Below are 26,084 nucleotides of genomic sequence, written 5' to 3' on the forward strand. Positions count from 1 at the left end.
GCCTAGATGGTTGTTTCAGAGAAACAGCTCAGAATGCCAAATGGCAGATTTTTATCTCTTGCCCTCATTCACTGAGCAACACAACTGGCATAAATATAAATGACTGTGCTCTCTTGCCATGGCAAAGTTCAGGGACTTCAATTCTAGAAGTTCTAGGGCTTTAGTTTAAGATACAAGTATAGGGAAAAATCTTTCTGCCCTTCCTGCATCCAGGATATGTAGGGAGATATGGAGAACAATTCTAGTTTTTTTATTGAAGTATAAGAAACAAGTTTGCTTCTGACTGAGCTGAAAAGGCAAGAAGTGAAAAATTATTGTAGCAGCTGACTTCTCTAGTTTCACCCCAAAGCTCTTTGCAATTACAGAGCTCTAAATCCTCATTTACCAGCTAAATATGTGCAATGCAAGTGTTTATATTTTTAGTGCAAGTCCCTGTAAAGAAACAGATTTTTTTCATTGTACAATGAAGGTAAATTTTACCTGAGAAATATGAAGAACTGGGATCCCACCATTTTCTCACTGCTTTCCCCCACTATAGTTTTAATGTAGCTAAATATTCTTTTGTACTAGCTTTCACAATTTTGTTCAGTTCACAGGTGCATAAAGATCTGCACCTTTTGATAGGTTCTTAAAGAACTATTTGGAAGGTGTCTTTCTGTATATATGGGCTCCTCCTGGGCAATGCTGGAGTCTCTGTGAGACTCCTCAGCCCTGCAGAGTTACCCAGCACATGTTCCTGGCTCAGCTTCTCTCCTGGCCTCTTGAGAGACTCTGTCACAGTTGTTGGTTTGTGGTATTTTTGTTTGTGTGCTTATTTTTTTGAAAGTCTGCCAGCTGGTTAACTTTCCTCTATTTTCCTGTTATGTTTGAAGAACTAAGATAGCTTGGAAGGCAAGGAATTTTCTTCTCTTATTTTGTCCATCTCCTCTTACATTAATTATGTTTTGTTTTTCTGTCGGCTTACCTGCTGTATGAACTTGGCAGGGTCTGGTGTATAATATCTGGAGTGGCTCCTGTGCAAGGGGCTGGCTGGAGTCTTCCAAAGCACATTTGGATCTTGCTTCTGTCTTGAGGTCAGCAAGGGTCTAGGGATGGTGTTAATCGGTAGCAGAGAGAGGAAATTTTATTCCTCTCTATTTTTTTTGGCATAAACTGGGAAAATTGTTGTTTCAAATACTGTTTTTCAAATGCTGCTGAGTTTTGACAAGCTTTATTTCCTGCTTGCTCTAGGAGAAAGCAAGAAATGGCTTTTGTTTCCTAACTGTGGAAGGCATGTCATTAGACCTTTTATGTCAGAAGATAGCAAAGGTTAATTTACAAGTTCAAGGAACAGGAGACCTTTCCACCTGCTCAAACAATTAAAATTCTGCCTTTGTGAACATTCAGCAAAAAAATAGCTGCTTCTTGTTTTTTAATGAATATCTTCCTCTTTTTCCTGGGGATCTGTGGCCAAAAGGACAGCCATATGCATGAGACTCTGCAGTGCATCAGTGTATGTTTGGTTTGACAGCTAAGTCAAACCTTACTTCCTACAGAGCCTTAGAAATGACTGGGTGAAAATGAAAAACAATCTCTCATCTGTTTTATTAGATAGTCCAGCACTTTCTTTAAATTGAAATACCTAAAAACAGAGGCCATGAGAACTAACTTGAACACTGAGTTTTTCTTTTTGGTTATGAAATGAGAATATCATGTAGGTTTATGCTTGTATGTTGATTTCTTATGAAAGACTTTCAGTGGGTTTTCTAAGGCATTTTTTCCAGGGTTTATGAATGCCATCTACAAAATCTCCTTCTAGTTTTATACTTCATTCTTGATACGGATCAAGAGACAAAGCATCGCCTTTTGATCTCTTCATCACAGCTTTTCTTCATTCCAAAAGTGGAATGTTTGCATTTATTCCTTATTTTAGAAATGGACTCCAAGAAAAGAGAAGGTCTGGTGAGGATTTTATTTCTCCTGCTAGATGAGGTCTGAGGAGGGGAGTAAAACCAGATCCAAAGTGGAAATCCTCACATTGCCATTCTGGTTACAGATGGCTTTTGCTTCATTAGGATCCTGCCTGATGTCCTAGGATAAATTCAGGCATTAAAGTGCTATCACCAGAACAGCATCTTCATCTTGAGGGAACCAGTATAGAGTATACTGGGCAAAATATTTGTATGCCTTACAAAATATAAGTCCCAGTAGAGCTTTTCCTGCTGTGTATAGTAGACTTACACATGGAATTTTACACATGGGTTTCTCCCATGTGTCAGTTGAGTCTTTTAGCATCTCTGACAAGTGAGCTGCAAAGGCTGCAGTAATTTATCCACAATGACCCCTGTTCTTGCACAGGTTCCTGCTGTGTGAGCAGTGATGCCATGTTGAGGTGTCCCTGTCACAGGTCATTGTGTTCCAGTCACCTCACAGAGATCCCTGCCTCAGTTTGATGCTGATGGTCTGGGCTGTGGCACTCAGTAGCTGAGATCCAAGCACCTATGGGGTTGTGCTCATCCTGCACCCTCCCCCAGGTGCAAGGGATGGGGATGGAGGGTCAGGGTGGGGACTGGGCCCACTGGTGCTTGCTCATCAAGCATTTTCAGAACATCTGGCTTGTTTAGTCATTTACTAGACACACTGATGCCTTGCAGAAGAGTGAAATAAAAAACCCTTGGTTTTCAGTATAAGAAATCTTGATTTGATTTTGTCCAGTGTGCATAGCAATGCTTAAGGCAGGTGGTTCAGAGCCAGCCATGCCTGCCTGAAATGGGAAACTGCAGCTCTGTTGGGAACCCTTTGGCTTCTGAACCCAAAACAAGGGTAAAAAGGAAAAGATTCAGTGTGTTAGGGTGTTAACAGTTCCCACTTAATTCACATCCATTCCTCACAGAGCTGCTCTTAGTATGTGCAAGAATAGAGGCAACCAAAAGGCTGCAGATAGGGTAATTTGCACAGAAAATTATGTTCACTGCACTGAATATTAACATAAGATATTATTGTAAAGCAGCTCTGAAAATTACATTCAACTAATCTACTCAATCAACTAATATACTTATTTACAGAGACAAGCTATTGTAAAAGAGCAGAGTTCTCAGCTAGCTAAAAACATATTTTCTCTCATGTTTATCTTGATTGTATCCCCAAAGGATATTTCTTCCTCTCTTTTATGAAGAATTATTTCCATATTTAATTTATACGTACATTTTTTGCTTTTCCTAGAGGACCAAAAATACTTTCTGACTTTTGCCGTTGGTTTAGAAACTTGTTATTAAAACCTTCCTGTGATACTTTTAGTCCCCTTATTTGAAAATCCATTTTTGTGTCTTTCATTGCTGCTGTGTGGTTCTGGATTGCAGTTTTCCTCCCTTTGTGAACTTGCCTCAGAAAGAGTCTCCATTCAGCTACCTGGAGGATTGCTTGATTCAAGTGTGTTTTTGTAAACTCCTGAACATTTCTTCTCGAGTCAAGAGCTATTTTCATTAACCAAACATGCTTATTGTGCATAGTTTTCCTGAACTATTGCAGTGCCTCATGTTTAACTGTGTATTTATTGGTTACAGGAGTGCCAGTCCTGTTAGTGCTGGAGCTGGAGCAGGCTGTGTTTCACAGGGTCCACTGCAGAGCTGATGAGCTCCACGGGGGCTGCTGCAAGCTCTGAAGTTTGGCAGCTCCCTGTAGAGCTCAGAGGTTCTTAGGGTCCTGAACCAAGCGTAATTGCAGAGTTGGCGCCTTCACTGTGAAGGACCTCACCAAATAATTAGCTGCCCTAATTAAGCAGCTGAGTGACATTCAGGAAAGTGAACATTTGTGGATCAGAAAGTTGCGAAGCTGATGGGTGCTGGCAATAAATTTGTCTCCTCCTCTGCTTACTGTCAGAAATCACTGCTAAATTACATCATGTAATCTTGGCACTGATAGTCTGTGAGATTTCTTCTCTGGATGGGGGATATTCTGCCATCTGAGTGCCTAAACTTTATGGGTTTTTTGGAAAAAAGCTCTGTTACTTATTAGATTTGTTCATCAAGCAGAATGAACTGTGATGTGCTGTTTCATCCTTTTGTTTGGTTGGGTTTTTGTTTTCCTATGGCAAAACCTTCTATTTGAGGCAAATCAAAACTATGAAGCTACAACTATACAATGCAAAGTGGCCTTTTAGAAGGAAGTTTTATTGCCTGGATTCACCTTATGCATCAGAATGCAAAAAACAAAAAATGCTAAATTTAAAGAGGCATAGAAAACAGTTTCTAGGGAACAACTATCAAAACTCTTTCTCTATTTGTTTGTAATTTTTAATGATGGGATAAACTTTAAGATAAACCACATTTTAGCCACAGTCAAACAAAACACAAACTAATATTTTTTTATTTAAGTCTAAGAACTTTCCTCTCTTCTATAAATGTATATCAAATACTTGATGTTCCATAACTCTTTGGAGAGGGGCATGACTCTGTAATACTGAAATTTACAAGCACATATAAAAAGAAATACGCTTTGTTGTTCTGCTTTTAGATTTTATAACAGCTCACAACCGTTTACAGACTCTGCTGGTAAAATTAAAATCTAGATTCCTGGATTTTAATTGTATTGCAAGGTATAATTAGATGATTTAGCACAAGACATTTAATACTTTGCTCTATCCTATGGGCTTGGGTGGTGGCTTTTTGCCTTTTTTTTTTAAATTGAAATAACTAAATGTGTTTGAAGAGGATGGGGAAGTGGGGAAGAGGGACAATGGCCCTTACCTTGTCTGCATGGCTGTCATCAGCTGGAGCATGGCTGGTTCCAGAGATTTTTAATGGAGACATTAAAAGCCACAGGCTTTCAAGCAAGGTGGAGGAAAACAAACGTGATAGTGAAAAAACCCAAACTGTTGAAGAAAGTGCAAAAAGGTGACTGGAGGTGATTGGAAATATTACTGAATCTTAAAGCCAGTTCTGTGTGTGTGTGTCTTCCTCTTGACAAATGAAATAGGGCTGGTTTTGTGATGTCTGGGAAACCTTTACTTCCTTACCAAACTACCTTTACCTGTTTTTGCTTCAGTAATTGCAACGTGTATGAGAGGTGAGAGAGAGACAGGGAAGAATATGAGGCTGTACAGCAATTTATGAACTGTTTCAGCCCAAAAAAATCAGTCCAGCAGGCTGGTCAGAGCCTTGGAACCATTAACCTTGATTTGGAAGTCTAAGACTTGATAGCTGGGGTAAAGCAGGGTTGTCTTAAAGAAGTTAAAAGTAAATTTCTCTTTTTTCTTTCTCACATGCTCACTGGTGAAATGCTCCCTGACATTTTTGAACATTTCTTTTTTCAAGTGTGATTTCTTATTGCATAGCTTGACCAGGTGCCTTGCTACTGTGCTACCTATCTGAAAATTATTTGGGGTTCGTCCTTCTTCCTGATGAAAAATCACTTGTTTATGCCTACAGAAATCTCACATGTTCTCTTCAGATATTTTTGTGCACTGTGTTAAGGTAAACGTGTTGCTCCATGAAGAATGACTCACTTGCGATCGAATAGGACAATATTTGTGTTAATCAGCTGCATTTCTGTCCACAGATTTTGCTGCACATTAAAACAAACACACTGTAGACATGAATTAAGGGGGAAGATATGACATGGAATTTCTTGACTCTTTAAAAGAATAAGAATAAGAATACGAATAAATCTTTGCCAAGAATAACTTCATCTGCAAGTGTTTCTTAAATGTGTTGCACATTTGTTTTTCTTCAGAGGATGAGTAGCTAGGCACATGTGGCTACCATATACTGACCTGTTGTGGTTGTGTGATGATCTGAGTTTGATTAAAGGCTTCAGGTCTTTCCTAATCTGGATTGTTTTGACTGAGTCAGGCTTTGGAGCACAGATACAAGCAGGTAATGCTGGCAGATGTCATGAGGTTATGAGAAGCAATTTAGGACAGTAGTCTGTTCCAGCTGCAACAACAAAACACAGCAAGCACCATGGACACACTTTGGTTGATCTGTTTATATTCTGTGTTACTTCAGTTTAGTTATGCATTCTGTCAACAACCCGCAAAAGTAAATCCAGTTTCTACCACCTGCAGAAAAAGGACAAATATTCTTACCCCCTGCTAGTCTCCAGCCAAAACAAAGTGATTTCCCTTGCTTTGCCTCAATCTTAAATGCAACTGAGTAGCTTTCCTCTCTCCACTACTTGGTAACAATTGATGCATGTTACATGTTTTAAAACTTGTTTGTCCAGTCTTAAAAGATTTTACAGAGTGTTTTTCTCAGTTACTGAATGCTTCAAAACATGTTGACTTAGCTGCTTGTCTCAGAATTTCTCTGGAAATAAAAGGACATGATTTGATTTTTCCATCAAAATCACTTCACTGCATCACATGCAACTATGTCTGCTATAAGTCTGCGCACCTTCTTCTGTGCCCCCCTAAATTCTGATGCTTATGAGAGAAGCTGTTATACTTTTATGACAATTTGTAATATCTGCCTTTGCTGTTAAATGATGAATTTTGAGATGGTTGTCAAGATCTGTTGGATATCTCCAACTTTCTCACGTTGACCCACGGAAAGAAAGAAACATATGGAAGTACAGCCTGATATAGTACTGTGGGTTTGCCTTAAGTTGTTTTTCTTCAGCTTTTTGAAAATTAACTTTGCTTTGTTTCACAAAGTATGTGCCCCTTACCCAGTAGAGCAGAGCTCCACAGACATTGTCTCTGCAGAACAGAGAGTAACTTGTCTTTACTGAAAGTTGTAGGTTTATCCCTTTTTTTGTGTTTTCTCTTTTCAAATTACTGTAGGTTCATGTACTGGACAGACTGGGGAGAAGCACCAAAGATAGAACGAGCTGGGATGGATGGTTCAAGCCGCTCCATCATCGTTAACACGGACATATACTGGCCGAACGGACTGACGCTGGATTATGAGGAACAGAAGCTCTATTGGGCAGATGCTAAACTGAATTTCATCCACAAATCAAATCTGGATGGAAGTCATAGGTAAGAAGTTTTTGGTTTATGGGTGTAATGTGGGGATTTTCTTAGAAGATGCTGCCTAAGCAATATTGTAATCTCCGTTGCAGCAAATTGTCACGTTAGCACTCACAAAATTTTAAGCAAACCGGTGCTGTCAGAAACTTTTATCCTTCACCATCCTCAACTTTCCAGCATTGTGAAGTGGAATGTGTCCTTCTCTTCAGGGTATCCTGTAACTCTCCCTAAGACTTTTCTCAGAATCAGTTCCATTAAAAAATCCTCAAATCCTGCTCTTAATAGTGTAAGACTACATAGCAAAATTGTCTCTTTTCAGTAGGTCTTCTGTGCAGTGTTGCTGTGGTATTCAGAAACGCAGAAGATAGTATAAGAAAATGGATCATCATCTCTTAATATTTCAGTTTCATTAATCCTAGGGGCTGGGAAATTAGTGGAAAACAGTCCTTAAAGGAGAGTTATGTTGAAATGACTTTTTTTCCTTGAACAGATTTATAGCAATGAAGTGATTGTTTTTTATCCAATCATGGCTACTTCTTAATTAAGGGTATAACTGGTACTTTGTGTATATGTGTTTATCTCTAATTTGGATGATGACTCTCTTCATTAGATGAGTTTGACAAGTACTGCTTGCACACACAAATCACAGCTTGTGCCCAAGGTGTTGTATGGAGAGATGATTTTTTTTGAGGTTGTTCTTTGCAAATTTTTGTGATGTTTCAGCTAGTTTAGATGGGTGTGAAATATCCTTTCTTATGCTCTTTGTTCTGGCCTCTTAGGGACTTGCCCACCTTTCACCACAAATGTTAATTTGACATAAAGAAATTAATTCTATTGATAAGATCATTCTTTTGTGTGGATTGGCAAGTAGGACCACAGGCAACATGCATGAAACGTGCCCACTGTCTTCTTGTGATATTTATTTTGAACTCCACAATGTCTTTGTAATGCTGGTTTGAAAGGTTACATCACTTTTCTCCTAAGTTCTGCCTTTTAAGTGATCACAAGTTCATGCAGTATGGTTCAGGGAAAGTACCTGGAGTTGGATGCAGTTTTAAATTTTTGTCTTTGGATATAAGTATTATGACTAGCTTGGTTAATTCAAAACATGGATTGTGGATATCTATTTTGAAGTGGTCCTTCATTTGCTGTTTGTTTCAGAAGAAAAACAATTTTGTACCAAAAAGAGAAATATTTCCTAGAGATTCTTTCAAAAAAGAAGATTGTCACATAAGTTTTCTAGTAATGGAGAGCAAAGGATAGAAATTATCATATACAATAGAAATTTGAGTATTTTTAATTTTATCTGGTGTCTCCAGCCTTTCTTGTTCCAGAGCTACTTCAGTGTTTCCTGCTGGCAGTTCTGCTTTTTCAATCTTGTTTTGCTACTGACTTCTTTGCAGTTTCTCTCTTGCTGGTGATCTGTTGCACAGTGGTGTAAATATACTTAGGTTTGGTATTCTGTTTTTATTTTCATGGTGTTCATTCCCTGGTCTGCCGTGGGTTAACCTGGGGGATGAGGCTGAGGAGGTGCTGAATTTTCTTGGTGCAAGGGGCTGACCAACCTTGTCTGTGCATACACAGCTGTGTCCAGCAGCTGCCTCATGGCACAGAATTGAAATCACCTGAGTCCCAGCAGTTATCTCATTCCACAGTAAATTCTCTGGAATTACTTAAGCCTGTAATAAAGACCTGTATAGACAAGTAATTTAGATTTTTAGATCTACTAATTCTTTCTTATGCAGCCATAAAAACCAAAGCAGTCCAATGCTTTAGGTTAAGTTTCTTTTTCAAATTCATACATTTCAGCATCAGGAATATGTCGTGGCAGTATGCTAATATATTCCTATTTGAGGGGCAGAAAGGGAAGTCATTCCTAGAAAGGAAAGCACATTTGACTTCCCTTAAGCACTCAGAGGCACAAACCAATTCTAACAGCACCTGTTTTTCCCTAGGCATGTGAGAAAGTTCTGAAGATTCAAAAAGCAGTCAACATCTGTATTTAGGCATTTTGGTTTCATTTTTTATTCTTTGCAGTTACTTCATATGGGGGGGAAAAAAAGAACTGCAGAAGTTAGGGTGTTCTACTGTGGGATTTTATGTTTTTGGTTTTGTTTTTTTTTTTTTTTTCTGTGACCTATTAGCCTCTGTCTGTATTAAGGAAAAAGATCTTCTGGGGCTGTCCAAAGTGTTGGGGGTTTTTTGTGTAGATACTGTCTTTTGGCTGTCCAACAAATTCAGCTTTTTCAATATGATATTTTACAGCTGTAATTCATATTTTATCTTTTAATTATTTTGTTCATCTTTTTCAGTAACTGACTCACTAATACTAGAAAAGAAAACACAGTTTCTAATTCTTCAGCCAAAGCAAAAGCCTTTTAGATTTGCCTTTTCAGTGGAAAAAAATCACCCCACTGAACCAACCAAAATCCACAAATCCTTTTTTCCTAGCCATCTCCGCCTCCTCTCAAAAAAAAAAAAAAGGCAACCAACAAATAACCCCAGCTACAGTTATCCACCTCCACCTCTTAAGAGGGCTGTCAGTTAGGGGTTTTTCCTGAAGAGTTGAGTGTGGAGGAGAACAAGATCATTATCAAGTGCCTAATCTTACTTAAACCAGACTCTGGTTTATTTAGAAACTGCCAGTTCTGGTGATTTTTTTTCCTTGATATTTCGACCATTTTTCTAAATTGCTGCTTTATATTTATACTTAGTTGGTTTGAGATTTTTTTGTTTCTAAATTTCTCTTGATCAGGACAGATTCTTTTATCCTGGCAAAGTGTTACTCGTTTTTATCATGCCTTATCTCATGTCAGCATGTCTGGGAGAATATATGCTTCTAGAATTGACCCTATTGAAATGAAAAAGGCAAATGGGTTACTGAAAGACTTATATCTTCATAAAAATTGGGTCTTCTAGATCTAGATAGTTTTGGTAACTTAGAAAAGGAAGCAGGTGAGTAAAGATTTGATCTGTCAAGTTTTTTACTGTTGCATGACAGGAGGTGGGAAAGAGTCTGTAGCAGGTAAGCAATTGTAAAAGTTTCCTTTAAAGTAGGATTGCATAAGTTTTCATTGCTTTGGGAGAAAAATTTGGTAGAAAATGACATCCTTCTATAAAAAATAATTCAAATGGTTCAGAGAAAAATGACTTTGTGGTTTGGAAAATGAAAAAATGCAGCGTAAATAGGAAAATATTTTAACTGGCATCACAGACACTATTAAAATATTGAAGCTCTCAGACCTCAAAGATCTAAAATTTGGAAGGAGTTCTCTCTAGAAATTCATGATGTATTTCTAAATCTGTAAGAAATCCAAAACTTTTTTGTTCTTTTATTCTTATATTCTGATTATTAGCTCTCTACATACACCTGACACTACACAAGAATTAAAACTTTTAACATTTTTGTCTCAGAGAAGTACTTTGATCTGAATCATGGAATATCCTGAGTTGGGAGGGACCCACAAGGATCATCGAGTCCAACCCCGGCAATCCCTGCACAGACACCCCGGCAATCCCTGCACAGACACCCCAGCAATCCCTGCACAGACACCCCGGCAATCCCTGCACAGACACCCCGGCAATCCCTGCACAGACACCCCGGCAATCCCTGCACAGACACCCCAGCAATCCCTGCACAGACACCCCGGCAATCCCTGCACAGACACCCCAGCAATCCCACCCTGTGCATCCCTGAGAGCGGTGTCCAAACGCTCCCGCAGCTCTGGCAGCCTTGGGGCCGTGCCCATTCCATGGGGAGCCTGGGCAGTGCCCGACACCCTCTGGGGGAAGAACCTTTCCCTGCTATCCAGTCTGACCCTCCCCTGACCCAGCTCCAGCCGTTCCCTCGGCTCCTGTCCCTGGTCCCAGAGCAGAGCTCAGGGCCTGCCCCTCCTCTTCCCCTCAGCAGAAGCTGTGGCTGCCATGGCTGCCCTCAGCCTCCTCCAGCTGAACAGACCCAGTGCCCTCAGCTGCTCCTCACACGCTTCCCCTCCAGGCCCTTCCCCATCCTCGTGCCCTTCTTTGGACACTCTCTAATAGTTTAATGTCTCTCTGATATTGTGGCACCCAAAACTTCACACAATATTCGAGCTGAGGCTGCCCCAGAGCAGAGCAGGACAATCCCTCTGTGGCCCAGCTGTGCCTGATGCCCCCAGGACAGGGCTGTCCCTGCTGGCTCCAGGACACTGCAGCCTCGTGTCCACCTGGCCATTGAGCAGGACCCCTCCAGGTCCCTTTCCCTGGCACTGCTTTCCAGCCTCTCATTCCCAGCGTGTCCCTGCACCAGGGCTGCCCCATCCCAGGTGCGTGACAGACATGAATCCTTTACTTGCTGTTTGCAGGGGTCTGGAAAGTGAAAGAGTGCAATAGGCTGGTGGGAGGATTATGTAGAGCGAGAAACAAATTATAAGCCTTGATTATCGGGGTTTGGTGGAGTTTTTGTCACTTCTTCCAGTAGGACTGGAGTCACAGTGAGTCACTAAAGCAGTGTGCATGACAACTCTGGCAGTAGTACTCAGTTAAATATGTGGCAGAGTTATAAATTCGTGAGAAAACCTCTCTAGCAAATTTTACAGGGATGATTATGGTTCATTACCTGCTAGCCCTGGGATTTACTAGCCCTAGCTGCTCCAGTGTTGGGCTCATTAGAATAAAGACGAAGAGCAAAGAACTTGATGACTAATGCCCTTGATTTGCCAGTGAGAGAAAGGAATGAACAGTTTTTCATGTCAGTATGCAATAATTACAGAACTAAATTGATGCATAGAAGTGGTGGTTTTGTTTTTTTGCAGCTCTTGCCCTGCTCTTATCAGAGGGAACAGTTGCTTTTCGTGGGACTAATTAAACAAAACTGAAATGCAGACAGCTCTCCTGTGAGTAGAGTCCCCAAGATAGGTTGGCCTGCTAAAGCAGTTCTTGAATTAATTTCCCCTTCCTTTACCCTGCAGCAGCAGTTCTAATTAATAAGTTAACACGTTACTGGCTGAAGGGAAATGCACTTACAAGGTCCCCCAGGAAGTGTTTGTGCTAATGAGATGGTTTTTGAGGCCACTGTAAGAAAACATATTTTCAGCAACTGTCAGAAAGCTGGGAAGCTCTTGCAAGAGGTGAATGTCTTAAGTTTGCACATGAGCATTAATTTTTTTTCTAGTTCCTCTTTTCAAGCATCAGCTCATGTCTGTCTGCCAGATGATTAGTTGCAGATGTGTTGAAACACTGAAAATACTGTATCCCTGCATTTAGAAGAGGATTTTTTTCCTTATTTGCCTATAATGTGTACAGTACATGACATTATGTACAAGGTATAAAATCTCATGTTCTGTTTATATCTTTCTGTCTATTTCTGTGTGAATGAATTGCTTAACACCTTCAAGCAATGAAGAACCAGTCAGTGGTGAGAAGCCTGTTTCAATACCTCACTAACATAGGCCAGTGCAGAAGCCAAATAACGTCCTAATTAAAACTGCTAAAGAATCCTGCATAAACAGAATTAATTAGATTATTTGGACATAGACCTAGGCTGAATTTCTTGGTTCTTCCCCAAGGTACTTCTGAAAACAAAAATGACCCAGAGAATGACTTCATTTCTCAACTGTAATTTGATTTCTGATTGACTTTTTCAGACTTCCATTGCAGGTGGGATTTGAAATGTCATGGCTAGACCTGTTTGTTATATATTCTTTCTGGAAACCTGTGGCAATTGTGGCTTAAAGAAGAGTCTGAAAAGAGAGCATTATATCCCACAAATCATGTTGCTTACTTTCTCAGCTAATTAAAAGCAGGCTTGTCTTCTGATAGGAATACCTGGACAAGCAGTCATTGTAAAAATACATAAAAATGCATTACTTTTCTGAGTTTGTGTTGCAAATGTTTTGTTAGGTTGGCAGGAGAGGAGATCCTGTGAGCTGAAGGAACCAGAGCTCCCTGCCCTCCCTGTGGCGTCCCTCAAGTGGGATTTTATGGGTGCATCTTAGTCTTTGATCCTGCTTCATCTGATTCATGCTCTGAGTGCTTTGGCCACTTGCTAACATTTCCACTTGTCACAAGCTGAAGATATGTAATTCCTGCAATTTTGTTAATACTCAAAGCCTGAAGCATTCTGTAGATGGTAAATAAGGTTTTGTTTCAAATATTTTTATTTGCTTCATGCAAACCTCTTATATGCTTTCTTTAATATGATGAGCACTAAAAGCAGATTTTTTTTCCCCCCTTTCTGATAGCCTGGGAGATGGTAATAGGTATGGGACAGCCCATAGGGACACTGGAGAAATGGAATGAAACATAAATGTCAAAAATGCTTGCACCCTGCCCTGGAGACTGAACACAGGCAGCCCCAGGGGTCACCTGAAATGAGTTTTGCTGCTGTGAAGCTGGAGTGTTAATGGTTTAGAGACATAGAGGTCAGAACATCTCAAGTACCCCAGGTTTTCTGCAGGTATTCTGATCAGGTCTTGAGATTAGAAGACTAATGCAGCAAGAATAAAAGGCAGTTGGTTCATGGATGGTGTTTACTTGTTTACTTTTATGGAGAAATGCTATTATGCTTGAATATAAAACATCTGTTAGTATTCTAGGGGGGAAAATAGTAGTTCTTATTATATTTTAAATTTAAATTATCTTGATTATTGTTAGCTTTCTTTTGGTGATCTGAATTATTAAATTTTGTAGCTATAACATAGCTTTGAATGCTAGTATTACTTGAAAAAGAAACAAAGGCAGACTGAGGAAATCCTGGTTAAAATACAAGATACTAATTTAATGGTTTTTGGTCATTTTGCTGTTCGTTTTTATTTCAAGTGAGTTTCATCTTTGACTAAAATTCATATTATCCTAAAGCAAGAGCTTTTTTGTCATTGTTTATATATAAGTGCATAGACTGTCTGTGAAGTTTCATGTATCTATTCTATTTCAGAGTTTGGTAGCTCCTTTTGCAATTCCTGCTTTAACTTGTTTTTTGTTTGTTTCCTTAATCTTCACAAAGTGTTTCACAGGACTCTTTAACAGAATAAGAATAGAACATAGGTGAATATATTTAAATCAAATCTATATTTTCTCCAGACAATAGAAAACTCTACCATAGCAAATATTTATTGTAATGACATCTCTGATTACTGTGATGATAAATAGTTGTATTTGGGAGATCATGATATTCAACACAGACTGAATTTAATTTCTGTGGAAACTGCTTCTTTTCTCTCTCTGTTTCTCTCCTCACCTTCCTTCTCTGCTGTCCCTTTACACATTTCCTTCCCAGCCAACTCAGCGGAGATGGTGGCCTTTTAAATGTCAATCACCATCCAGATTTTTAAAGCAAATTTCTGTGATTATATGCCTGGTGCAGGGAAGATTATTAAAGTTAGTGTGTGCTTAGTTCCATCTAATATAGAGCCAATTTGCATCTTGCTGAGGCCCTGGAGATGTCTCCTGAATGAATAACATTACTCCTCGTCCCCAGCCCTCACTTTCCCATTGTCTCTGGGGTCTCTTTTAAACAAGGCTAACGATACAAGGGCAGCAGTCTGAAGGATCCAAGGAACTTGATGAAGGATAATAGGGTGGAGAGCCTTTTGCTGTCCTGTCACTTGTTGCAGTGAAGCCTGGCCTGATAGTGAGGCTGCCAGCAAGGAGCTGTCAGTTCCCATCAGCCCAACTGCACCTGCAGTGCTGTACCTGGAACCCATCAGGGCCAGGAATGGGGAGACCTCTCTGCTCCCCAACCCTCTATGGGTGCTTGTGAACCACCCTGGAGGTGGGAGGCACCTTCTCCTGTTGGGAAGGATGAAAATTTGACAAGAAAGTCTCACAGATATGTATGCTTAGCAGAAATATTTTTGAATGTAGAATCTGAAGAAGGAATAGAGATGCAAGCAAGTTTTGATATAGAAGAAAAGAATTGCTGAGCCAGTCTTATTGGATAACCTAGGAAGCAAAGGGTAGGTTATTTAGAAGGGGGTTTTTATGACTTAGAGCAAAGGATAAACCCACCTCAAACAAGAAGATGTTTTTACCAAGCAGAAAGATAGCACAGGCAAACAAGTTAGCAGATGTTGCAAGTAGAAAAAAGGTCTCAGAATTTTCCACTGCAAGAAAACTGAAAAACAACTTCTAGCTTAAACTGTAATGTACTAACTTTTAGTGATTGGAGAATAGTAACATTAATATGGTAATGACAGTAGTTATGATAGGCTATAGCTAAAAGTTAAGGTATAGATTGGTTCTTATGTATTAAGATGCTCAGCAAAGAAAAGTATATAATGCGTTTGTAACCTAAACTCGGGGTCTCCAGGCTTGCCTGCATCTGGAGCTGACAGCTGTAGGCACAGGCTCTGTTGCCCACGACCCTGGACTGCTGTAATGCCTTGGATGTAATAAACTGCATTTTGAAGAGCTGCCTGGAGTCACACATCCCTCATTTTGACTCTTACATGCTCCCATCAGCACTGTGCAGCAGCTGAGTGCTACAGGTGACACTGGTCACCTTCATCCACCTGGGTGTGCTTAATAAATAATTGGTCTAGGAAGAAGTCAGGACCCCTCGTCTTGCTCACCAAAAGCAGAGAGAGCTCTGCAGTTCCTAGTGCAGGTTGTGTTGAAGCACAGCTGCTCACAGCAGCCATCAGAAGGTCATTTCTTGCTCTTCTTCTTCCTTTTGCTGTTTTCTAATAGCTGGGCTCTCCAGCCCCTTCCTCCTGCTCCTCATTAGGGTGTGGAGACTCATTGAGCTCAACTCAAGCCACTGCTTCCATGCTGGCATGCATCAGGTGGCTGCTGTTCAGCAGGGCTGCAAGGGGGAAAAAGCCCTGCTGGTTTTGCTGGTTGGAAGTGAGCTATCACCTTGTACTAGCTTGCTGGAAACAAAGATTACAGAGCAAATGTTACTTGTAATAATGATCTTAATGAGATGCAAGAAATACACACTTGTGTTTGGGCCCAAAGCCATCTTCATGCATTGCAACCTTATATCTGCTGAGAAAAATAATACCAGTTGAGGAGTAATTGCTTCAAGACTGTGACTGACAGCACAGTCAAATGAAGGGCTTCTGAATCTCTCCAGATAAGGGCTGGTTTAAATAAGGGTCACAGTTCACCTGATGCATTGTCATATGAATAGAGGGTTGCCTGAAAGTTAGGTATGTCTAACAGCAGCTATTGTACTCAGAGATTTATTCCCACTAGTGGTGGGTACAAATCACATGTAAAATTCCTCTCTGTGTGGGGCTTTTTTGGGGCTTTTTTTTTTTTTTTTTTTTTTTTTGGGTTGGTCAGTTTTGTTTTAAAGTAAGTTAGTCAGAATGCTTCATAAAAATGTGTCTTCTTTATTATGGGAATGCTGTCTTTGGTGCAGATTTGGTTATAGTAAGAGTTTTGGTCTTTGATGGCTTCTGTTTCATATGACAGAATGTTGTAGGTGTCTTTTGTCAAATGTCATACAATATGTCATGCATAAAGACTTAGTCTCCTAGCCTGCTCTAAATTAAAATTCAAATCTGAAGATATTTAGGGTTTGGGGGTAGGGTTGGTTAAAATGTTTGCAGATTCAGAATGCCTTTATACTTGGTACCAGAATGTGTTGTGTCATTCTGGCCTCACTGTTTGGCTGGCAGGTTTCAGCTTTAAATAATGTTACAATGGTCTTTTGTAAGATGCTTAGTTGGTGCATTTAATTAGAAGCAAATATATACCTGACTCCAGACAGAGATAAGAAAGAAAAGATACTATGTCCTACTTTTGAGTGCAGGATACCAAGAAATAGAAGATTTCATTTTGTGTAGAATTGGAACACTAGAGGGATAAGCAAGGGAATCTATAGGAAAAAAACCCCAACTTTTAAGATAATGCATCTTTTTCCAGAAGCTAAGGTGAAAGGACAGTAATGACTAAAGTTTCTTTGTATTCAGATGACACCTTCAAGCTTCTTGCTTTAATATACTCTTCTGTTACATTTTAACAGCAAATATTTGGAAAATAAGACTATTTTTGTCATCTGTTAAACCACTTCAGTTACACTTATTTCCAGAAGTTATGCCTATGTGGGGGTGTTTTCTCAGTTAATGTATGGATGATTACTGTCTTCCCTGCAAGAAGAAAAATGGCTGGTGTTCATAGTGGGCCTTATTCTGAAGGAGTAGCAGGGCTGTGTGTCAATCCCTTCTGCTTCCAGCTCAGCAAAGGGATGGTGACCCCCACTGTTCAGAAGGACCTTGCCTAGGTGGGAACACACTTCCACCTAGGCAGTTAAGAAGAAAGAAGGTGGGAAGAAGCACTCCTGTAAGTGGTACTTGTGTGCTGGCCATGCTTTGTGTTGGTCCAGATGACCTCTGTAGTCCTCTCCATCTTGAACTTTTCTGTGATCCTGAATAAAATAAAAATAAGACTTGAGCTACTTAATTCCAGTTCTGAGGATCTTAGGTACAGATAATTAGTTTCTACATCACAAGAAACTGGAAAAACTGTCTTCAGTAATGTTTGTGATGCATTTTTGTGATGGCTAATGAGCATGTCTTTGTATATATACATAAAATATATGAATATATGCTGTAATTTTGTTTGTGAACCTGGAGAGAGGCAGTGACCCAGTTTGCTCAGAAATGATATCATTCCCATGGCAGAAAATCACTAGAACTCTGTTTAATGGCACTGCTTATAATAAAAACAATAACTTAATAGTTATCATAACAATGCAAGTAACTTTAAGGATTTCTTTAGAGTAAAAAATACAGTATTTTTTGATGGTTCAAAAGAGGAGCTGGAAGAGATGGATGGATAGCTAATTGACCAGTTTGTCTCAGTGTGAAATCTGCTGAGGCTGGAATCGGTGGACATGGTGTATCAGCAGGTAGCAGTCAGACTTACATAAAATCAGCTGGTGTTCGTGTGGTGGCAGAGAGCCCTACAGGCATGGACTGTTCAAGGGATAAAAAGTACCAACAGATCTCAGAAAGGATTTCAGTTAGCATCTCTCAGGCTTCTCAGCATCAGTAGGCAGCCTGAAAATAGTATTCCTGTGCTGTTCCTTCATATCATTCCCCAAAACAGGGGCAGTGTATTTGTTTCCCAGAAATAAATAAATACAAAGTTCTAATCAACAATACCCAAACTTCTTTTCAGGGAAGCTGTGTTCAGGCAAAACTGTCACATGAATTGTGTTTGAGCATTCATTTTCTCCCTGTGCTCTATTAGGCAAGCAGTGGTTAAAGGCTCCCTTCCACATCCCTTTGCTTTGACACTGTTTGGGGACACGTTGTACTGGACTGACTGGAACACACATTCCATCTTGGCCTGCAGCAAGTACTCCGGGGAGGACCTGCGTGAGATCCATTCCAACATCTTCTCCCCCATGGATATCCATGCCTTCAGCCAGAAGAGGCAGCCAAATGGTAAGCTGTCTTGCTGTCCTTTTTTTAATTGCAATCTGGAACTGATTTGCAAAACTCTTAATTAGTCTTTCTGTATGGTGCTGGGTGGCTTCAACCACGTCATGATGCAATTTTTCCAGTGCAGAGAATACCAAAAGACCCAAAGGGAAACCAGATATTCTCTACATTTTTTGCAGGGATTTTTAAGTGCAAGAAAACTCCCCCATTTCTTAATTTTTTTCTGCCTGACACATTTATGGTCTTGTCATATTTTTCTGTTTCCTGTACCATAACTTCAGGCAACACAGTATTTTTATTTTTCTAAGTGGTAGTTCCTGAGTGGAAAGTAGTGTTAATTTGGCAGATGATATTAAGCAGGACTAGCTCTGTGTGTAATAACCACTGTCTTAACCATTGTGTTAATTTACTGTATTTGCATTTTATATATATATATATACACACACATTCAGCACCAGTATGCTGAAGAGTTTGTAAAAATGAGAAGAGCAGAGCTGAAACAAAGTTCTGGTTTAGAGCTAAGTGCTACTTTCCCAAGAAGGGAAACATTCAACATCAGTGCATTTTGGTACCATAAGCACCCCACTACTCAACACTTGGAAGTAATTTTTACTTGTTCTGTGTTTATCATTTCCTCCTTTAATCTGTGTTGCTGCCACTGATTATACCACTCAAATACCGTTTGTGTCTTAACACATGATATGAGGTCATTCGTTATCAGAAGCATTAATCTGTGTGATTTATGTTTAACAGCTACAAACCCATGTGGAACTAATAATGGTGGCTGCTCCCACTTGTGTTTGATGTCTCCTACCAAGCCCTCTTATCAGTGTGCATGTCCCACTGGTGTGAAACTTCTTGAGAATGGAAAGACCTGCAAAGATGGTAGGCTTTGTTTTTAAAAAATCCTTTAGGTTAAGCACAAAGTAGCTCTTGGAGGGAAAGGGGTTCTTCCAGCTGCACTATATAAATGATGCATGTTAGGGGTGGCACATTCTGAAACTGTGTATGATTTTGCAGTACAGATAAAAGTGATTGGAAAATGCCCTCTACATTTTAAAAAGGAAGAATTCTCATGACCAAAGGGCAGGTTACCTCCAGTTACAAAAATTATGTTGCAGTTCTATCTCTGTCACTAATTCCCTGCAAGTTTTGGGGGGCTCTGTTGTTGCTTTTTCTTAGAGAAAAAGATACCTACATCCTCTGTTGTCTCTAAAATATTTCTGACATTAATCTTGAAGTATTTGGCTAATTAGATTGTACAACAACTCCTTTTAAAATTTTTCTTTAAAGTCTGATGTCCATTTATTATACACACTTACACCTGACATCTCTCTCTGAAAATAATAACATGTTTTTAGAGGTGCTGAAAGCCCTAAAACTCAAGATATGATCAAGATTTAGAGCTGCAAGCTCTGACCCAAAACTGCTTTTAGTTTCTCATTGTGGGCTAATAGACATGATTTTAAATTGTTATTTTCTGGAAGTGTAGGTCTTGTGATGTTGTGTTGTGGTTGCTATAGTACACTAACAGGCTCAAAATCAACACTGGGAGATAATTAGCTGGATCATAAATAACCATCTTTCATGCAGATCATCTCCCTAGGACAGAAGTAAATAGAGGAAGAAATGATACAGCAGAGCTTAGTGTAAATAAGGCAAATAAAATGGATACAGAAATATTTTTTAATTGGAGTTTTATATTTTAAAAATTATTTCAGGTTTGTCAGCTATGTTCAGAGTTTTCTTTAATTTCATGCTATTTCATGCTCTCTGCTGATTATTTTTGTGTGTCTCTGTGAACCTTGTTAAAATAAATTGCTGCTTTTATGTGAAAAACAGCTCCCAATTTAGCCTGGCAGGATTGTTTATAAGAATTTCCCAATACACAAACAAGATGTTTTTCTTCCATTTCCCTTGGTGTAAGGAGAAGCTTTAATAATACTGCACTTGGTTGGTTGTATGTAGTCAGAATGTGACACAAATCTATGTGCTTTTTCAAAAATACTTGATATGCACAGATAAATTCCAGTGTATCAAAGTAAATTACCAAGGGTAAGTAGAAGAATGGTATTAAAAATCCACCCCAGAACCTTATTAAAAGGATTTTTCATGCAGCGATATTCAGAATCATCAGTCCACTTTTTTTGCCATTTCTTATGTTTATAACTGTTGCTCATTTCTCCCATTCCCTGAACATGGGAACATTTTATGTTCCCAGTCAGCCATAACATGTATTTGATTTACAGAATATAAGCCCCCACTGCACTAGAAATATTATTAACCAAGTTGCTACAGTATTTTGTCCAGTTGTATGCAAAAAAATTTATACAGGAACATTTCTCTTATGCTTGTCAATATCACGTTGCATTTTAAACCACCATTCTGCTGCTTTATCTTTTGGGCACATTCTGCCTCTGCCTTTTCAGGAAAAAAAGGGTGGGAAGAGAGGAGAAAATTGAGACTATTTATTTAAGTTGGCCTTAGAAAGGAGACAGTACATAACCCAGATGAAACAACCTACTCAAATTATTCATCAGGTCCATTGGTTTTGTGCAGCTTTGATCCTGTGCAGGGCTAATTTCTGACATACTCAGGCAAGAAGTTCAACATTTAGAGCTGAGCATGCCCCAAAATAGTGATTTTTATTTTTTTTTCACTCCTCTCTCCCTGGAGGGAGATGCAGATCGCTAAGCAGACTTAGGGCTTTTGCCCTGAGTGCCCTACAATTTTCCAGAGCTCTTCAAGGCACAGATCTCCTGGAACGCCTTCCTGTAGGTGCAAAGGCTGCAAGTATTGATTTGGGGGAGGGAGGAGAGCATGGCACGTAAACAGAGACAGAGCAGCCACAGACCAGAGTTCAAGATGTAAATCTGGACTTGTCTCTGTGGGGACTTCTTTCTTAGGCTCCTCCAGGACCCCTAGGAAGTAAAATTGTTCCCTCATTTTCAGGTGTGCAGAGGTGGGGGATTGATTCTAGTTTCTTGGGCTGTTTTTTTCCCCTTGTTACTTGCCTGTTCTCTATATCTGCTGTGAAAGTAGAGTGGAACCCTGAGAACTGAACATTTTTTACTTCAGATAGTTTCGGTGTACATCTGTAATGCTGCAATGCTGATTAAATCTCCATTTGCAATTTGAATGGGTACATGACCATGGGAGAGACTGGTGACTGAGAAGTGAAGAAAGGTGAAAAATCAGGCTGAGTTTCTCTCTTCTTTAAGATGGTTTTGTCTTCTAGCAACAGACTAAAATCAGACTGGTTCCTAAACCAAATTGGTTCATGGTGAAAAGAGCCTCTTTGAGGAGAGAGCTTTATTTCATGCTGCTCTGTGGAGAATACTGGGCTGTGCTGGAGAGATTTTGAGGGGTGAATTTTGAGTGTGTGTTTGTGGTGTTTGCAGTGCTTTGGCATTGACAGATGATGCTGGCAGCCAAAGGTGAGGCTGGCTGACCCTCCCTGAGCAGTTTCCATGACAACCTAGCGTTTTTGAATAATCTTGGTTTATAGGAAATCTTTTTCTCCCTTGCCTTTCTCCCAGTGCTGGTTTCTCCATTTTTCTAGGGTTTTTTTAATCATACCTTCGAGGAGTTTTATTATTTCTGGTAAGATTTGTGAATACAATAACACACATTCCAATTTTGAAAGATTTCTCCACAGTGCTTCAGGAAGGGGTGCTACCTTAGAATAAAACTAACTATTTTTCTAATACCTGATAATACAAATCAAAACAGTGAAGTATACTGAGATGAGGGCTCCTAGCGAGGTTTTAGCTCGCCCGTTGCCTGGGTGAAAGTTTGTAAATTCCTGTCCCTCAAGCAAAAGAGAGGGAAAGTAAGTTATTTCATGGCCAGATACTCCTCTATCAGTAACATGTGAAGCAAAGAATCTTTTCTGATCACCCAGGCAGGACTTGTGTCTTCTGCCAGAGAGCTTTTACCACCTTGTGTCATATTCTTGGTAATGTATTGTTCTTCTGCACAACATACTGCAATTTCTTTTTCAGTATTGTGTGTTCTGCTGTTCTGAGTTTGGCAGTGCTACATTGAAATGATCTTTTGATAGTTGTAAGACAAACCTGAATTTTCTTATATAAATGAGTTTGTCATTGGAGTTAGTCTTACTAGTGCTTGAAGATCTCTCTGTCCATGTGCTTGACTTCTGTCTTTGCCTGTAAGGAGTTTGACTTGTGTCCTGCAGTTGCTTCTTCCAACAGTGAAATGTGGTTTAAACTGAGAAAACCAGTGGTGACTTCAGCTGAGCAAGGAGGTGTGAGTTGCCTCACAAAGAAAAAGCAGCGCTTCACACTTGGATTTCAGCCTTGTTTTGGCCATTCTGTTCTCTTCCAGGAAAAGAGTCTTTATTTTGCCCATACTCACATCCTATTTCCCCGGTAGGCCTGGAGGTGGGAAGCAGAATTCTGCACTTCCTTTTGCAATTTAGGGCTGTCCACTGCCTAATTTGCTTTGTCAGGAATAGCCAGGATCCTGATTTGACAGCACAGATCAGGATGTTAGTTTCACACCTTTATTTAATTTCTTTTAAAGGAAAGAAGAAATAAATAACTAATTGCAAATGCATGGTCTTTTGCCTTTGTAGTTTTAAGGTTGAGGTTGCATGAAAGCTCTAGTTTATATTGTTGTATCAGGGACTCTTTCACAATAGTGACTTCAAAACTGGGAAAAAACATTAAGCAATTAAATGCTTTGGTCAAATGTGAAGTAATTCTATTTGGGATGTATTAATAATCATGATTTCTCAGATACAGGGGATGCATTATACATGTCTTAGGTCTAGCACTTCTTCTGTATGCATTCCTGAGCGTGTCTCTGTGTAGCTCAGCAACCACTGATGGTTTTAAAGTTCAATAACTTACAAATGACTGAGGCCTTGTATATCATTGAGAAGATGTAATTAATTATAAAGGTTAGAAGGGCATTGGACTTAAAGCTGTGCCGTTGCATGTATCTTCGTGCTTGCTCTGATTCCCCCTTTCTCCCCCTTCTCTTGACTTCAGCTAGCACACAGATTTAAATTATTTAGAATTTTAATAGTGAATTTTTGAGGCAAGCATTAGTTCCAGTACTAATGTAATGCACCGTCCGTGAGCTTGTAATCCCAGCTTTCAAAGTGCTTAATAAAAGTAGGCTAAAGCTCTCAAAACTAAGAGTCTGGAGTAGTAAGGCTTATATGTCCATATTTAGACAAGTAAGGGACTTGGCTTTCAAAAAATTGCTAACTCTCTTGAATATCCTGTGACTTGAGGCACTGCTAAAAAGAATCTTAGTCCACAAGTTGAGTGGTTTAGAAACAGAGGGAAAACTGCCTCGGGTCTGCATATGTGTGTGAGATCAGAATTCTGGCTGCAGCCTCCATGTGCCCTTTGAAAGCATCCAAGCAAACTGAGGTTTGAGGAGTTTTATACGTTTGTGACTTGTTCCAGTTCCCCTAATAAGTGCTGATAATTTTTTTTTAAAAGCCAAAAAGAAAGTTATGCTTGCATGCAGCTGGCATTGTCTTTTTCTTTTTTTGAAATATGATTCTGTACTCATATTCTCTCCCTCATGCTCATCATTAGAGACTTGATTTTTCTTAGGCAAGGCAAGAGGTCTGGAGATCCTGCTGTCATCTTAGCTTTTGCTTCATAACTGATCTTTGGAGTAGAAGTGAACAAAATTGATTGCTTTTGTCATGTCCTGATAACCTTGAGTACCTTGAGCATCTTCTGAGTGGTGATCAGTGCCTAGCCAGGTAAACTTTGCACAGCTGCTGTTTGCCACACTTCTGAGACCACCTGGGGTTCTGCTCCCTGGCTGTTCTCAAGGCGGTAATGGGATCAGTCTATAAATACTCCCAGCTCTTGCTATTGTCAGGACAAGCCTGGAGGTATTCAGAGCCATCTTTCCCTCAACCTGCCTGGAGGTGTGGTGCTTCTCTGCTGCTGCTTTCTTTTTCCTGAGCTGAATGGCTGCTGATCTAACTAAGCAGCTGAGGTGTTGGTTTGCAAATGTTTGGGTAATAGCTCTGAAGCAAGCTTTAAACTTTTTATTGCCTGGTTGGAGGGCTCAGGGCTGGTGTTTGATGGAGGGATTGGAATGCTGGCAAAGCCGCCAGATAAGGACCATGAAATTCTTAGCTGGGGTTCCAGAGTCCAGCACGGGTTAGCTGAAAGCCACTCATTTCCCAGTGCTGAATTAAAGCTTAAACACAGTGGGTTGTTTGACTAAACAAGTGTTGCAGGCTGAAAGCAGGATACTGAAGCTGTTGAAATGGGTTGTCTTTGGGAAGAATGGGAAGGTCAATTGGTCAATTTTAAGGGTGAGGTTGAGCAAGGGTATGGTTATACTGAACTGAGCCTTTCTGGAAACCTGGCATTGGTTCTTTGAAATGACTGTCAACTTCAGCCAGATCACACAAATTATTTTCAAATTATGTATTACACTATTTCTGTATATGGTAGACATTATATATATTTTGAACTCTGAGGTTAGGGCATTTGCTTAACCTTAGGTTTACTTGATAATGCAAAAAAATATATTGTTCAGGGCTTTTAATATGTTTGTCATTATTATGTTTAAAAATCAGGTTGGATAAATGACTATGAAGTTGCTAAGAAAATGTAGTAGGGGTTTCTTTCTTCCTTGAACCTAAATTGTAGGGATTAGTGATGTACTAAGACTTTTTATGAACATAATGCACCTGTCTGCTTGAATCTTGATGCTGAATTTTTTCTTGTACGTAGTAGCAGCAAATACAGATGTACACAGAGACTGCTGTGTCAAGATTAATTGCTTCTGTAATTATTAAAAAAAAAAACCCTCTCTAACAGGCCTTTTTTCCATTGGCTGTGTCTCATACTTTACAGTATTTTGAAGGATACATAGGCATGTAATTACAGGTTTCCCCCCTCCTGATTAATTAATGCATAAGAGTTACTCACTAGAAGAACAGTTGAGTAGTGATATATATATTTCTGAGCACAAGGTGTTTTAGGGCAGAGGATCCCAAAGCTGATCTTAGTCCATTCTGGACTACCAATCAGAAGCACTTGTAATATCCTCAGCTTTAGTTGTTGAAAGGTGCTGTTTCCTGCAGCACTGTGAAAGTGTCTTTGAGGTTTTTAACGCCTAAAACTTGCTATAAATGAAGCAGTGGCTGCTTTGGCATGTTTCCAAGGTTTAGCATGCAGTGAGGTTTCAGCTAGCACCAACATCAATTACTGTCATTTAAAAAAAAAACAAATTTGGCATAAGACACCAAAATTCTTCTTTCATCACCAACTTACTTCAGTTTTAGCTCTTTCAGTCTTCTAGCTCTTATTTATACCTCTTACACATCAAAATCAAGACACGGACACAATGTGGCTTGGCAATTGCTCATTTTCACTGCATGTTCATGCATTTGTTTTCCTAAGCCTTCTCCACCCTTCCCCCTCATCCTCCATCAGTTCCTGCCAAAGCCTGTCCTCTCACTCTTTGAGGAGAGCCATTGCACCACACTTTCCCTGCAATTATACATGCATTTTTCACCTTAGCTCAGGCTTCCCTCGGGCCTGAGCTGCTCTTATCTCCCTAAGACTCCAAACTGATAAGCCAGTTTAATTGGAATGGGGTGTGGTGCTTGTTTATCTGTCATTACCTTGAAAACGGGGGACATAGAATAGAAAATTAAATGAAAATGAAGTAGATTAGACAATAAGGGCAGCTGTCATTGATAGTACCATTAAACATGCTGTGTTGCCTATGTGAAAACATCTTCTGCA

At 39.7% G+C, this 26,084-nt stretch overlaps 1 protein-coding gene across 5 annotated transcripts in view; it reads left to right on the forward strand.

Moving 5' to 3' along the window:
- LRP6 (LDL receptor related protein 6) overlaps positions 1-26,084 on the forward strand; it is a 118,444-nt gene that overhangs the window by 43,155 nt on the left and 49,205 nt on the right. For 4 of the 5 annotated variants that reach the window (XM_084206214.1, XM_084206215.1, XM_084206217.1 and 1 more), the window contains exons 3-5: positions 6,761-6,958; positions 18,131-18,327; positions 19,078-19,209. In XM_084206214.1, the coding sequence (XP_084062340.1) occupies positions 6,761-6,958; positions 18,131-18,327; positions 19,078-19,209 (527 nt within the window). The remainder of the gene's footprint in view (positions 1-6,760; positions 6,959-18,130; positions 18,328-19,077; positions 19,210-26,084) is intronic. The other variant, XM_084206216.1, reaches the window with a different exon arrangement.

This window comes from Fringilla coelebs (assembly GCF_963513975.1).
Source record: "Fringilla coelebs genome assembly, chromosome: 5".
In the NCBI taxonomy this organism is placed as follows: Eukaryota; Metazoa; Chordata; class Aves; order Passeriformes; family Fringillidae; genus Fringilla; species Fringilla coelebs.